The sequence below is a fragment of the Lagopus leucura genome, unplaced genomic scaffold (genome assembly GCF_019238085.1).
Source record: "Lagopus leucura isolate 7727_CA_CO unplaced genomic scaffold, USGS_WTPT01 Super-Scaffold_806, whole genome shotgun sequence".
Taxonomy (NCBI): Eukaryota; Metazoa; Chordata; class Aves; order Galliformes; family Phasianidae; genus Lagopus; species Lagopus leucura.
The window spans coordinates 6,288,180-6,303,066 of NW_024962260.1; the positions used below are offsets into that span (position 1 = coordinate 6,288,180).

The window sequence follows — 14,887 nt, forward strand, 5'->3', positions numbered from 1 at the left end:
GAATTCTTTTAGTCTCTCTGTGCATAAAATTCTTTCAGGAAATAGTTTGAAATTACCTGATCAAAAGCACTATACTAAAGAAAGGCACAGTTTTACTCAAATAAATTTTTGGAATTAAATTTCATCTCTGTTATATTGGCATAACCCAAGATTAGTTCCAGTAAAATGCGTTTCTTTTCCTGCATTACAATTTAAAAAAAAAAGTGTCATTAGTATATATAAAAAAGTGACTCTTCTAGCTCCAGCTAGGTGGCTCTAGACTGTGGGCATCTTCTGACATAAACAAGCAGCAATCTAGATGGAGCAGCACTGAAGAAATCTTGAGACAAATCAACAGGTGCATTTCCTTCTGAACATCTCTCCCTCAAAGGTATTTGATCCCAATATGAACTGTTCCCATCAGGAAGAAAAATTACAGAGCAGGACTGCAGAAAGCCTGTGTGCTTTAATAGGAACATTCCCCAGTCTGTCTGTGGAAAGTTATCAAAAAGTTTGAAATCCAGCATAATTCCCTTGAGTCAAAAAATAAGTCTACCAAAATAGTTACAGACATACTCCACATTTTAAAGGCTCCATAGAAAGCCAATGAGTGAGAAATACCTCTTGTCCCTCCACAGAACTAATTAAATAGAATATCTTTTTATTTCATTCAGTGCAGAGAATTTCTGAAATCCCACTTTAATCAAACCTGAGTCCTACTGCTCCTCTGAGGCCCCGTTTTTTTCAAAGCTGTAAACTTCTGCCAAGGCTGTGTTAATTTTGCTCCATTTTATTCCTGAATTAATAATCAAATTCGAATAGTTTTACATTGTCTCACATATTTTTTTTTAATATATGCTTTTTTTTTTTTTTTTTTTAAATATTCTGCTTTGTGCTAAAACCTATCAGATGTGTTACCAAAGAAAAGATGATACGTGGGATAGGTGGGCATTATGAGGATGGTGCAGGAGCTGTCAGAAGCTAGGAATGTAGTTTCATGCAATAATCTATTGTATTCAACCGCAAGCAAGCGTTAAAGAATTCAGTAGTTATGAATGTGGTCATTAGCATTTAGCTCTCAACTCCAGATGACAGCATTACATGCCCATACGTATTCAGTGCAGGAAAACAAAACAGAAACCCATCAAAACCACACCTAACAGCATTAATATGCCGTATCAATATAATGGAGACGCTCTGAACTGCTACATCATGTTCCAGAAAGAGCAGCTAAATGAATCTCTACAACATTTTTTTTCTTTCCGTCCCCTCAGAAGAAATAAAAGTAAACAAGGAGGTCTTTGGCATGTAAACTATGGGGTTGTGTAGACAAACAGCCCCCCCAAGGTAAAACTGCCTCTGAACAAACTGCCCACTAGATATTCAATGGGAACACACAGGAGAAACTACTGAATTATTCTCGTGTCTTAAATCATGTCTCAGTAGCCAGTGTCTCTAAATGACATGTAATCAGCACACCCACCTGCAGCTTCTAAGCACATGAAAAAATAGCAGGCCTGGGGATTTTTAAGAGAAAAAAATATATATATTTTTCCTGAAAACTGCAAGTTTGGTCAGCTTTGAAATAAATTTGACTTCACAGTATGTTATAAATTATAAGAAAGTAATGTAAGAAAGCAAAATGAGGAAAACCAAGCACCACTTTCTTTCTGGGAGCATCTATTTGTGGAAAGAGGAAATCCTAAAAAGGAAATGGATATTGTGATATTAACCAGCTCTGAATCAATGTAGCAAGAATTAAACTTGAGGAAGCAGATATGGATTTTGCTGTACATGCAATGTAAAATCTTTGTCCGGGAATGAGAAAAAACTACCTAGCATGGTATCAGCAGTTTGCTTAACCCTAGTAAAGGAGAAGGTTGTTCAGTTCTGTGATCAATGAAAGCCTTAAGAACAATGAAATCAATAGGATGCTGCTTGGAAAGGACACAAGGACTTGCAGATTTTCAGTCCCTTTGTGCTGCTCCATAGAAGGCAAGAAAAAAGGAAGGCTGATTCAACACAGATACTGGTCCCCACCCTCCCATGCCACTGACAATTCTCATCATTTATTGCCATCTTGTTCTTCTTAACACTCCAGCCCCTCTGTAGACAGGACATCCACAATACTTCTCTGCTATTTTTCCCATAATCTCACCTGGTATTTGTATTGCTTTAGGAACTTTACAGGGATATCATGTATTCCATCCTTTCATTTTAAGCTTTTTATTTTGCACATATCGGAAAAGTGCAGTATAGTGACAAGCTGAGGTGCAGGGGATATGAGAGAATCCCCAGTTCTAGCAGAAGCTAACAGTGAATTTGAGTATACAGAGTGAAACAAAATCCGAATTAAAAACAAAGGTCATTTACAATGAAAACAATAGCACAATTTCAAATGATTCTGCACCTCTCATAGACTGGCAACCAGTTGCACTATTTACTTTTTGTCTCCTATCTTCATGCATTAAAAATTTATATAATAAAATGGTATATAAATCTCAAACAGCTCACTGAATTTCTTAAAGATCAACTTGAAGACATGAATACAGATTTAAAAACATAAAAAAGCAGAGGCTACACTTCTTTTCTAGGTTTAAGTCAAAGTACTGCTTAAATAGAGCTGTTAAGTATGAGATCACTGTCTTCTCTAAGTGAAACCAATTGAAGCCAAAACTTAAAAGATCACTTGATTAAATTTTGGTGCAATATTAATAGTTCCTAATATCATATCACCATTCTTAAAGCCCAGCCAAGATTCGGTCCACTGAGCTGGGAATTGTAGTAAAATTTTCAGACAATTCAGAACCCAGATTTTCTGTTGCTCTGCTCTCTCAGTTGGTGTGGGAGGTTTCACAGCATTCAGCATTCACCACCTCCCACTGCAACATTTCTGGATGGACTTTCTTGAAAGCACGCATCAAAATGCTGAGACTAACTCAACATCTCAATACTCATTCTGGTACCTAAGTTCAAATTAAAATGCTTCTGCAAATCTAGCTTTCGTCTACAGAATGAAGAAATATAATCTCTAAATAGATGTGTCTGTACAATATTGTTATCTTAAAGAAGTCAACCAATTAGAGAACAGTTTCTGCCTCAATAATTCAATAAATATTATATACTCCATGTTTTACTTTTATTACAAGGAAGTAAAAGATATTTTAGTTAAAAAAAGGCTACCGTAGGCTGGGACTGGAAAGCAAAATCCGTGAGCAGTTCCTTTGAGGACTTCACCAAGTCTGACAATTGCAATCTATATCTATTGGGTATCTTTCTGCCCATTGAGATCACTATTAGCCAGTAAGCTTGCCCTTTCAATTCACTCAAAGCTGCTACTTCAATCTATTCCATCTGTGCTCTCTGAACCTTTCATTTCCAATAGGCTCAGACTAATTCTGAGCAGGCAGGGAAGCTGACAAGCTCTACCTGTCTTTCACATCCTTAAGGCTACATGCTGACATCTTAAAAAGAATTTAGAAATAAGTATAATGATACTGCTTTCACACAACAAAAATATTTATTTGCATCCCATCAAGGATTAATTAGGTATTGGACCATGGCTCAAACAGCCATTTAACACCACACTGGTTCAACCATTCAGCTGTAATAAAATAAAACTCTTGTGAGCTTTCAGATTTTGAGCAAAAAAGCTGGATGCCTCAAGAATCAAGACGGACATCATTTTAGAAAATTACTACTCCAATGCAGATTAGTCAGCCCTTTTAATAGTCTTTGCATCTCTATACACACAAACTACAGCAGTAATACTGGTGACAGCTTTATAATTCCCAGATGGCATTTGTCTACTAGTGCGTACATTCTGGCAGTGGAAGAGAAAACAGGTCGGAAACAGGAAGCCCACACAAGATATGATGAGCCATTAAGACTAAGCAATTTAGTCACAGCTCTAGTTCATAAGGAAAGAAAAAAAACAAGTGACTAAGAACTGGGAACTGCCTGAGTGATAGGCAGATGTGAGAGATCTCATACAATAGCAGTCTGTAAAGCTCAATACAGAACAGAAAGCCAAAGAGAAATTGCTAGGCTGGCCCGGGTCCATGATTATGAAAAGGGGATGCTCAGCTTTTTGGAAACACTTGAAACAGCAGCCATTGGCGGTAACTGAAAGTTATCACAGCTACATGACTGAGGCTAGGAACTGAAGTCCGAATTTCTTCCCAGAAACACCCATGTGATCTCCAGTATCACACTGCAGTCTCTTATCACTGCTACAGAATTTTGGCCGGATGAAGAATATGAAGATGTGTTCAGAACCTTTCAGCTCGCTCATCAAAACATTCAGCATACAGCCAAGCAGCGTCTATTTCAGTTTGGAGTATTACAGCTGAATCCCAAGGCATAAAGATCAGCGGTCACATTATCAACTTCCTTGGTGGCCTTTCCTGCCCCTCTCAAAATTTCAGCTAAGTCATGGAAAGGAATATGCTGAGGGAAAACTAGGATAGTGTTTCTTACTGATAGTCATGTCTTTGTCTAACTTGAATGACTTTGCCTTCGTTATTCTAATACTTCTTTCAAAACTGTTGATGATTTGTTGATTATGGAATGTGAAGTTACTTTGACAAGGCTAATCAATCAGCTGAATACAGCAATCACAGATATTCCAAGTGATGAATGTCACGCTTTTAACCATTTAGGATTCATTCCCATGCCAATCTATAAGCTTCTACATCTGATTTCTCTAATCACAGTTTTTCTACAAAGGAATGAAAATGAAAATGCCAGGGAACAGATTACTGGAGGTGCTCAAGTACAGTGACAGTGCTATGCCTGTGGAACGCAGTTTTTAAATTCTAGGGGAGTCTTCTTATAACTATTCTCCACATTCAAATTTCATCATTTCCATACATTTCCTCTTAAAATCTGGATCTTGACTCCAAAAGATTTATTGTTTCTGTATTTTCACAGCATTTAACAGTTTTAGTTGAGTATAAAATACTACATCATTTCATTATCACTTCCTCCCAAGTTGCAGGGTGTCTGTAGGACCTCAGAATGCAGTACCACCTTTTTTTTTTTTTTTCTTTTACCAGAACCAGAGCAGAAGGCAAGGTCTATCCGCAAGAGCTTTGCAACCTCTGAAAACAAATTTCAACTGAGGAGTAAACAAAAACCATGTCAATATCACTTTCTGCCAGCAGGTCAAGGAAGGACATCAAGGGCATTTGCAAAATGTAAGAGCTTCTGTTATGCAAAGGAATGCTAAAAAAAAAAAAAAAAAAAAAAAAAAACAGACAATTACAGAAAAACAAAGCAGAAATCTATTTTATCTGCTTGCAACATGAGTTAAGAATAGATGGATGGAATTAAGTTTGATCTGTGTTATGATAAATTCTGACATTTCAATATTTTTGAAACTAAACATTAGAATTTCCATTGTCCTCCACCAGAGATGTTTCACCATTTAAGAGTTTCAGAACACTTCATTTGTTTTGCTGAGGAAACCAAAGCTCAATAACAGAAGAGACTGGCCAAAGTTCCTTTCATGAGTTCATCTCAAACAGCACTGCTATCCTTCAAGTTTGCATCTTATTCATATGAAGGAGCTTGAAATAAACCCCAAAGACTTGAAGGGGAACAGGAAGAATGCAATATTTCTAACACCTGTACCACCTTCAAATAAAAAACAAACCACACAGGATTAAGTGGTTTTTGACATTGCTAATACAGATGTTTAAAATCAGGTGGGTTTCTTTAACAGATTAGTAACACAGCTTATGAAAGGAAATAAAATCATCTTTATGACTCCTTTTCATAAAGAGCTTTGCTTCCTATATACCATGCCACTGCCTGAAAAGATTTAGATAATTTATTAATTTAACATTAAGGGATGGGATCTAGGTAAGCTCTACAACATATTTAACTGCAGAGATGCTTTTATCTCATTTTTATTGTTTTCCATTAAGATGCTCTTATTCTCTATTCTAACAGAACTCAGAGTTCTTAATGCTGTCCAGTGACCAGGGCAATCAGAATGCTATGTTCTAATTTGTAACTCAGCCACTGAGAAGTAGTTAATCACTTCTAACATGGAAAAATGTACATCTCATCTGAGAAGAGGGTCAGGTGCTAGCTAAACAGCAAGTAAACAGATCCTTCTCTAATGAACCTGCATTCAGAGTAGACAAAGGGGAAGAGAAAGAGAGTTGAAGTAATTTTCCAAAGGTTACAGAAAGCCAGCGGGTACCCTGACACCTAAATCACCATAGCAAAGTGCTGCATTCCTCAGCTTTCAAAAGAAAGAAGAGAATGCCAGTAAGGGGAAACTACTGCATTTCTGCAAATGGACAGTAATATCTGACAAAAAAAGGGACAAGAAATAATGCTTAATAACATCATTAAAAGCAACAGCAAAGCAACCTAGCACTATCAGTCATTTTCCCATCAAAACGAGATATTTCTGATTCCAGAAAATCAAGTGGTATGTAATCATCATTTTTCTTGCAGAAGCCAATGTTCACAGATAGATTTTCTAAAAAGATTCTGTTTATTTTTTAAGAACAGGGAGCATGCTGTCAGGGCTGTAGTACAGCCTGGCTCAGTGGAAACCCATTAAAACCACTTTAGTGGGCAGATGGTGTCAAAGAGTCAGAAGTATATAACAGCATCCTACTGTGCACAAGTGTTCTGTATGCAAGAAATCATCTCTTATCAGACAAGTGCTGCAGGGGACACAGTCAACCACAAAGGAGAGAGCAGAGCACAGCTGAAGTCATGATCCCTGTACAACTGTTTGCCCAATGGACAAGGGTATGGAATAAAAGAGTCTTAACTGATAAACCCTTAGTAAGCAAGGGAATGATCTATGGAGAGCATTGTATCAAGCTTTAAAAAGCAATACTTGGCTTCTGTGAATCACTGAAGGCATAACAACTGTTTCACTAACAAGGACACCACAAAGCTCACACCAACTAAACGTCCATTAAGTCTTGGAAAAAGCACTCTTGCCACTAGAATCTAGATGACAAGATCCAATCAGTCATAAATCAGATGTGTACCAACTCACTATACTGGGAGATACCTCCTTTGTATGTGTTCCTCTTCCAAACTCTTCTATAGAGGCTAGGCCAAGTTCTTCTGATGTTTACATTTGAGCCAAATTCTGTAGGCAAACAATATCTAAGAAAGAGCCCAACTTCTATGATCTGAGTTAAAAGAGACCCTAAAGTGAGTAAGACAGTGACAACTGGTGTAAACATGACAGGGCAGTGAAAACTCTTGAAGTCATCATCTTGTGCTGCTTACGGAGTAACGGAGTGTGGTAATAAACTTACAGAATGCACACGCACCTCTGCCCTCCACTGGACAGAATAGGAATTGCTCAGTTCGCCCTAAGTCCCGTATTGCTGATCATATCAAGACATCCTTTGCCAGATCGAGGGGGTACACGCTTCTGAACTCAAGCAAGCTTCTGTAAATGTGCTAAAGATGACAAGCAGGTAACTGATAATGTGGTTTTGGTTTGTGGCTTGTTGCTGTTGTTTTTGGTGGTTTTTCATTTCCTTTTTTTTAAACATTTATTACATTATGAAGTGTTATCAGAGCTATTTAGCTCCACATTGATCCTCGCCCACTGAGAGCCTCAAAATACAATCCACTGAAATAACACCAAGACTTCTTTCAAGTCAATTCTAAGAAACTTTAAAAAGGGATCTAGAAGGACCTGTGAGAAAGAGAACTGACAGCAGAAGGAAAGAAGAGGGCCTACATTTTGCAAATTTAAAGAAGTATGGCATTGTCCTAGCTGAGCCACTGCCAACCATTTCTACAAGATCTGTACAAGAAACAAATGAGCGCAATCTTGCTGAGCATCTTTCATGTAGGCAATCAATCATCTGCAATACAGAAAACTACCTCCAGAAATCTTTCTAGAAATCTTAATTTAAAAAAAATCTAGTCTAGGAGTGTGAAAGCCAACATACATCCTCCGAGAATACAGAAAGAGTCTCTTAGGAAGTTAACTGACCCTGCAGCACAGACGTCTGGTTGAGTTGCTCATGACTACTCCTACCTTGCTTCACTGAGCCACTATTCAATGCTGATTTTAGTAAACCTGTGCTGGAGTAGATTAGAAACATTCACATTATCAACTGCTGTGTCCAATGTATTAAGGTAATACCAAACTGTTCAGAGAAATGTACTTTAAATTATTGCAGTTAGCCTCACTACAGTGGTTTTTCATCAAACCTTTTTAAGGACAAGAGCAAACTAACATTTCTGAAAGAAATCTAGACCATCTCGCACAGTACTGTCACAAATGTTTTAGCTTACAACCAAAGAGAAACCAGGATGTACCCTGAATGCATCCTTGCTACATTTATTTTCTCAGTGTTCTTTTCTAGCTTGCACGCATGAGATGTCTGGCACTGGTTTCACAACACTGCTCAGATGTTCCATGAATCACCACTGCTGTGTGGGCCACGGCTGAAAAACACTGCACCAGAAAACTCTGTCTACACTCTGAATTAAAGCTTGCCAGAGGCAATGAAAACATGTATACTGATTTAAATACGATCTGGGATCACACCCACAGTGGACCTACAGCTGCACCCAATATCTTATATCATAGACTATCATAGACCTGGAAGTTATGTCATCCTTTTGTGTATGTTGCACTACTAAATTGCAAAATGTGTGGTGTTTGGGCAAGCCTCCAAGCTGTACTCTTTGGAGTATGAAGGCTTTCAATCCATCAGCTCTGCAGGACCAGACATTGGAACACAGCACCTTACATTGGAACCAAGCCTATTCAATATAAGAAGAAATCAATTGCCTTTCTAGAGTAAAATTTCTCCCTACACAGGAGGCTGAAGCAGCCTAACATACTCAAATATGAACCTTAAATCCACTCATAATAATCAACATTATCTAAATGTCTCTGAAGTATTTCAAATCCACTTCATTCTGAATTACCATTAATACTGCAGCAGGCAACATTATTAAGATTGGTGAAAATCAAGTATTTTAATGTAATGCATTATAAACCAAGCCTGCAATGAATCTCAGGTACCTCTTGAGCTTTTCTGCAACCAATCTGTCTGGAGTCAGGTTTGTGCATCCTAGGACCAGTGACAGACTGTCACTAAACGTGGAATCCACAACCACCTCAGGAGGTTGATTTAATGTGAATGCAGCTGAAAAGTCAGGTTATCTTTCGATTCTTTTATTAAATAAAACTCATCCTTATTGAATAAAGCTACTTTTATTAACATCTAAAGCATTGGTTGGTGTCACAAAGCCTGACAGTCCCAGGGAAATAATAATAGAAAAGACACAAGTAAAAAATGAGAACATTACAGGGAAATACTAGAAGCCAAATCACATTAAGCGAGTACTGCAGCTGACAAATAAAACATGGGGCTAGCTGTAGAATTTTTTGGTTTTGTTTTGTTTGTTTTTGTTTTGTTTTTACAGAATTTATTCTTTTTCTAAAAGAAACCAGAACTGGGCTTCTCCCAGAAGTATGCTGGCAAGAAACAGAATGCAATGTGCAACTCAGTTTCTCCTTCCCTCACATAACGCCTGAAAAGGCAGCGAGTTCGGTGTAGCTGAGGCAAAGAACAACTTTGCCTTTATGGAAACAGCTTGAACACTAAGCTAGGAAGATTTCTTCTATCTCTTGGATTTTCAGGTTAACCTGTTTTGATTTCTGCATATAGACAGCGCCTAGGAGAAATGCTCTTACTGACCATACTGGCACTTTATGATCACCTAAGTAGCAGCCATCTGAAATCAGCATGCAGTGTGTTTTCTATACATCCCAATTGCACAGCAAGAGCAGCAGGTGCCTGGGAGCAGTCTGCCCACAAGTACTGTCAGCGCAGTTACTTTGAGAAAAGCCACATGTCCCTCATCATCACCATCAAAATCTGTCAACACGAATTGAAATTCGATTCTGAACTCCCATCTAGGCACCATAAGGGAGGGTTGGAGGAGAGAAATATATCTTAAATCAAATATAATAACCTTCAATTTTAATCTCACGTACAATACCATTTTCCATCCCTGTGTTATCTGTGTTCCAGAGTAATGATACAAAGTAAGCAGTGCTGAAAGACAAGTTGTTGCACTCCTCAGCTTCTCATTTTCCGTTTCTATTTACACTGGGTTCACAGCACACTTCACTGTCAGTTCAGGCTGCACACAAATATCGTCAAAATGGCCCGCAGCATTCTGAAGATGGAACACTCCCAACGAGCTCAGCTGCCTTGCATTTTGTGCAGCACTGCTCCCACTGAAGCCAGTGGATGCACAAGGGAAGCTAAAAGGAGGACTATGGCTTCCTGTACAGCTACAGTTCACAAGGATGCAATGCACTGCAGTCATAATGAATTCTTTCAGCATATTCAACATGTTCTGCCATTAAGTATCATCACAAAAATCAGTGAAATAGCAGAGAGAAAGTTTGGCCATAGCAAGAGAAAAACATTCTATAACATGAGAATCCATGGGTTCAAGAGGTTTCACACAGTACTAAAATACACCAAACTAAACCTTTAGGGTTGGGTTTCTAGGAGATTTCGCCCCCCCCAGCCTTCCCATAACAGGTGATGGGCATCACTGTGAACAGAGCATCCACAGCCTGTACAGAGCACTCTTCAGGGCATGCAAGGTAATTTTGCCCAACACATTTGCCAAGCCATGCTTTTATAAAAACCAAGGAAAAAAAAAAAATTAGAACAGCAGCTATGTGACCTGAGATCTCATTGAAAAGAGGCTTGCAGGAAAATTTCAGCCCAGGATGACAAAGAACATGGAAAGCTCATCAGAACGCAGGCTGTAAGTCACTACAATATTCTTGGTTTTGCTGCTCTCAACTTAGAGCTGAAATTTGAAATGAATATTTTAATTTGACAACATATATTCATAATGTAAAAGGTTCCTTAGTCTTAAGTCTCACGGTATACATCCTATGTATATATATATATATAGGATGTATAAATATTAGGAGACTTAAGTATATAATAAACTTGTACCAAGCATGGAATTTGGTGTTTACAGTACTACAATTTTTGTTCTAGCTGAACAAAGCTAATGAGAGATCTTTCCCTTTAGCAAGGGACCAAATGCCCACATTATGGAACCCATTTATATTAGTGTGTTTCCACATCAGCTGGGCCTGGCTACATTTAAATGAAGGTTTCTGGGGAATCTGTTTCACAGGTGACACCAAATAGCAACAAGCCCAGCTGACTGAGGGCAAGCATTAGCCCCCTCCAACTGGTTCAGAAACCTTCTAGTCAATGACAAAGCTGCAAAATGGACCTGTGTCCCTAATTACAGTTATATAGCCTTACAGCCTCTCTTGGGGATAGAGAGATATGTATGCATGCATGTTTATATTTTAAGGCTGAAAACTTATTAAAAAGCAAGGATTATATCATCAGTGACAAATTGTCTGATAAGAACATGAAGCTCTTTATTGAAAACAACATTTCACTTCTCAGGCTGGAGCTATTTTCTTTGTATACAAGATAAAAGCAAAGCAAAACTGCAATAGAATTTTCAAGTCTTCAACATCATTACCTGAAACTGTGCAGTGAGAAGGTGTGTTGCCATGGTTCTGAGTAATCAGCAACAGACCTGTGCACAATAGACAGCTGATTGCTGTTGTAGGTTAGAAGATCCTGTATCTCTTTAAGAAAACTTTGTTATCGTGTCATAAATTAGAGTTTTTCTATTAGTAACAGAAAGGCATCAAAGAAACATGCCCTGTAGCAGTAAAAAGTATGTCCTGTTGTTGGTTTTTAATCTTTTTCAAGGGGGCAGAGGGAGAATCAACCTCACACACTGTCTATTTCATGCTGTAAATCTCCAGAGCACTCTGGTCTTTTCACAGTGTGCTAAGGCATAGAAGTGCAGATAGAGCCTGTTACCCAGCACAGACATAGACAATTACATTAAAGATAGAAGATATCTGTATTACTGAAGAGCAGGAAATCCCTGCAGTCATACAGCAGCATGTAGATATCTGAAGTGCGTAATAAATAACACAGAAGATGCCAGTAATTCTAATGGGATCTTCTGTATCCAGTTTCAAGAAATATCGGATTTAATGAGACTTCATAATAACCAGGAAAAAAAACCTCACCCACCAGTTTCTACAGCATTTTCTTTCTACCTAAGAGACCTCCTATCCAAGCTCAATTTTCTGCCTGTTTATCTTTCAAAGGAGATGTAAGTAACGTCTAAGAACAAATTCATATCTGAGTGTTATTGTTGCTGAGATGGCAGTAAAGAAAACACTGAACTCTGTGGGACTGCAATGCCTCTCATACTCTGACATTTCAGTAAGCTGCCATCGCAGTCAAACACTGTTACTGCAGTGTTAAAGCTGCAAACTGAAACACATTCACACACACACACAAAAAAAAAGATGAAAAACTTCACGTTCTTACTGCATTGTTAGCCTATCTGAAGCACTGATATTGCTTATAATGAAGTACATGATTTACAGTCTAGCTGGGCAATCAAAAGCTTCTTGTGTGCAAAGTGGAAGCAGTCTCAGAGTTCCAACTCCTGCTGCTAATGCATTTCCAATCACAACTTTTAAACTGTGTTCATGTAGGCACTGCAGTTAAGTTACATTGGAGAAGACTTATTTTGTTCCCTTCCTTCTCAACCTGTTCTAAAGGAAGAAAGGGATGTGTTCTGTTTGTTTTATAGGGGACCACCAGAGAAATAGACAGCTGTGCATTTTCCCTTCTGTCAGTTCAGTTTTGGGTACAAAGTAATGAGTAAAAATAACTCACTTCATCAAAAAGGAAAGTGTTGACATCTTAACCTATGAAAAGGTGTTACAAGTAAGCAACACTTAATTTGATCAGTGAGCTCTCTCAGAGCAGAACTCCTTACCAGTATGTTTGCAAACTCACAGATTAAATGCATATGCTATTATTCCTTGCTGAAGACTGAGCACATGGTGGGAGCTTTCGATTTTGTTTCCCTGCCAGCTTATAGCTGTTAATGTACAATGCCTTCTCAGTACATTTGTCCCAACTTACATCACACAGGATTGCTCATCTGAAGTAACTACTGCAAAAAATGCGTTCACCTTTTGGCCGAGGCCATCACCGAGAAGTTCAAAAGAGGCCCACACAAATGAGTACATTGAATACACGCTGGTTTTCTCTACTGTAAACACACTTTAGGGCAACAAGATAACACGGAGTCCTCCGAAGTCCTGCTGTCAGGACATTCAAACTCTATTCAGTGTGCAGAACACCAGGCACCCTGCTTCAGGCTCACATCACAGCTTTTAAACATTTCAGCACGCACATATTTCTCCGGTTCAGCAAAACACTGCCAAGCCTGAGATACAGGATTTTTAATCTGAAAAATTACACAGCTGATAACAGCAGTGCAGCAAACTCCAGCAGCCCATACCCCAGAGATTTCAGATTTCAACAGAACCCTTCACTATCCAAAACTGAATTACCAGCTCATGTGATTATCAGCATCTACAGGAGCAAAAATGTACCCTACAGGTAAAAAATGTTCCAATAAAGGGGTACAGGAAGGAAAAATCTTGCCACTTAGGATTTCCCATCAAGATATCTGTTTTTGTTTTTTTTTTTTTTTTTTTTTAGTAACACTTGACTTGTCCCAAATCCTCCAATCATTAATTGTCAGTAACAACATTCAAGGCATCACAGAGCGATGGGACAGAATCTGCGTATAGAAAATAAACAAGATGCAATAAGACAGACAGAGGTGGAGACTTACCTTTTGAAAAAAGTGCTGCCAGGCTCAAGAGGAGAGGTGACAACAGATGCCCCATATTGCTAATCCCAGCAGTGCACATCCTAGGGTTTGTGGGAAGTTAGGGCTCAGTTTCACACACTTCCCAGTCAAAATAAAAATCAGTCCGCTGGAGAGGCTGCATTTTCAGAAAAGGTCATGTTGAGCACAAAAAACATTTCCTTCGGAGAGAGGACTGACTTCTTCACCTCGAACCCTCCCCTAGCCTCCCTCCTAGCTTCAAGACAGATGACGCCGTGAAAACCCGCTCCTTTCAGTGCAGAAATAGGAACGGCTCGGCTCGCAGCCCGGAGCGGTGCCGCTGCACCAAAGTTTACCTCTGGCTGCTGCTGATCAGCCCAGAGATCATCCGAACACGGAGGCAGGTTTGCTGTCGTTGTTCTCTCGGCTTTTTTGGCGTTTGCTTTTTTTTTTTTTTCCTCTCCTCTCCTAAAGTTCTCAGTTCCCTCATAGACTTGTCTGACTTTCTGCACGAGAGGGAGGGGGCGAACGCGAATCCCCTCCGAAGGCCATTGCCGCGGACCGCTCAGTGCGCTCGGGGCCGGCGGGCGCAGCGGCCGGCGGGGAGCTGCCGCCCCAGCGGATGCAGCGCGGCTGGAGCCCGGCTCGTGCCGCCCGCCCCGGCCCTCCCGCCCGCCCGCCTCCGCCGGCCCCGGCCCATCCTACGCGAGCCGCGCTTGCTATCGACAGAGGCAGAGATTTAAGTCGGGGAGCGTCGCGAAAATAGCCAGAGAAAAAAAAAAAAAAATACGACGAGGCAAACAAATAGATAAATAAGCCCACCGCCCAAGCCCCGCCTCGCACCGGGCAGCCCGGCAGCCCCAATCCGCGGGCAGTGGGGCGCGGAGCGGGGCGGAACGGGGCGGAGCGGGGCCGCCCGGTCCGGCCCCGGCCCCCGGGGAGCGGAGAGCCGAGAGCCACCGCCCCCGCCGCCCCCTGCCCAGCTGCCGGGGCTCCACCCGCCCGGAGCCGAGCCGCAGGAAGCAACCCCGAGCCGGGCGCCCGGAAGCGCCGCGATGCTGCCGGCACCCAAACGACCCTACGGCTGGGGCTGCCGGAGCCGGCCGAGCACGTTGCTTTGGCACGATGTGCTGCAGCACGTGGTTGGGCTTAGAGCTCTCTC

At 40.3% G+C, this 14,887-nt stretch overlaps 1 protein-coding gene across 1 annotated transcript in view; it reads right to left on the reverse strand.

Annotated features, from left to right (window-relative positions):
* The window catches only part of LOC122177006 (transmembrane protein 132D-like), a 195,623-nt gene extending 181,347 nt beyond the window's left edge, over positions 1-14,276 (reverse strand). Inside the window, 1 exon segment of the mRNA XM_042866056.1 lies at positions 13,729-14,276. Within this exon segment, the coding sequence (XP_042721990.1) occupies positions 13,729-13,807 (79 nt within the window). The 5' untranslated portion in view covers positions 13,808-14,276.
* Between the last annotated feature and the right edge of the window lie 611 nt (positions 14,277-14,887).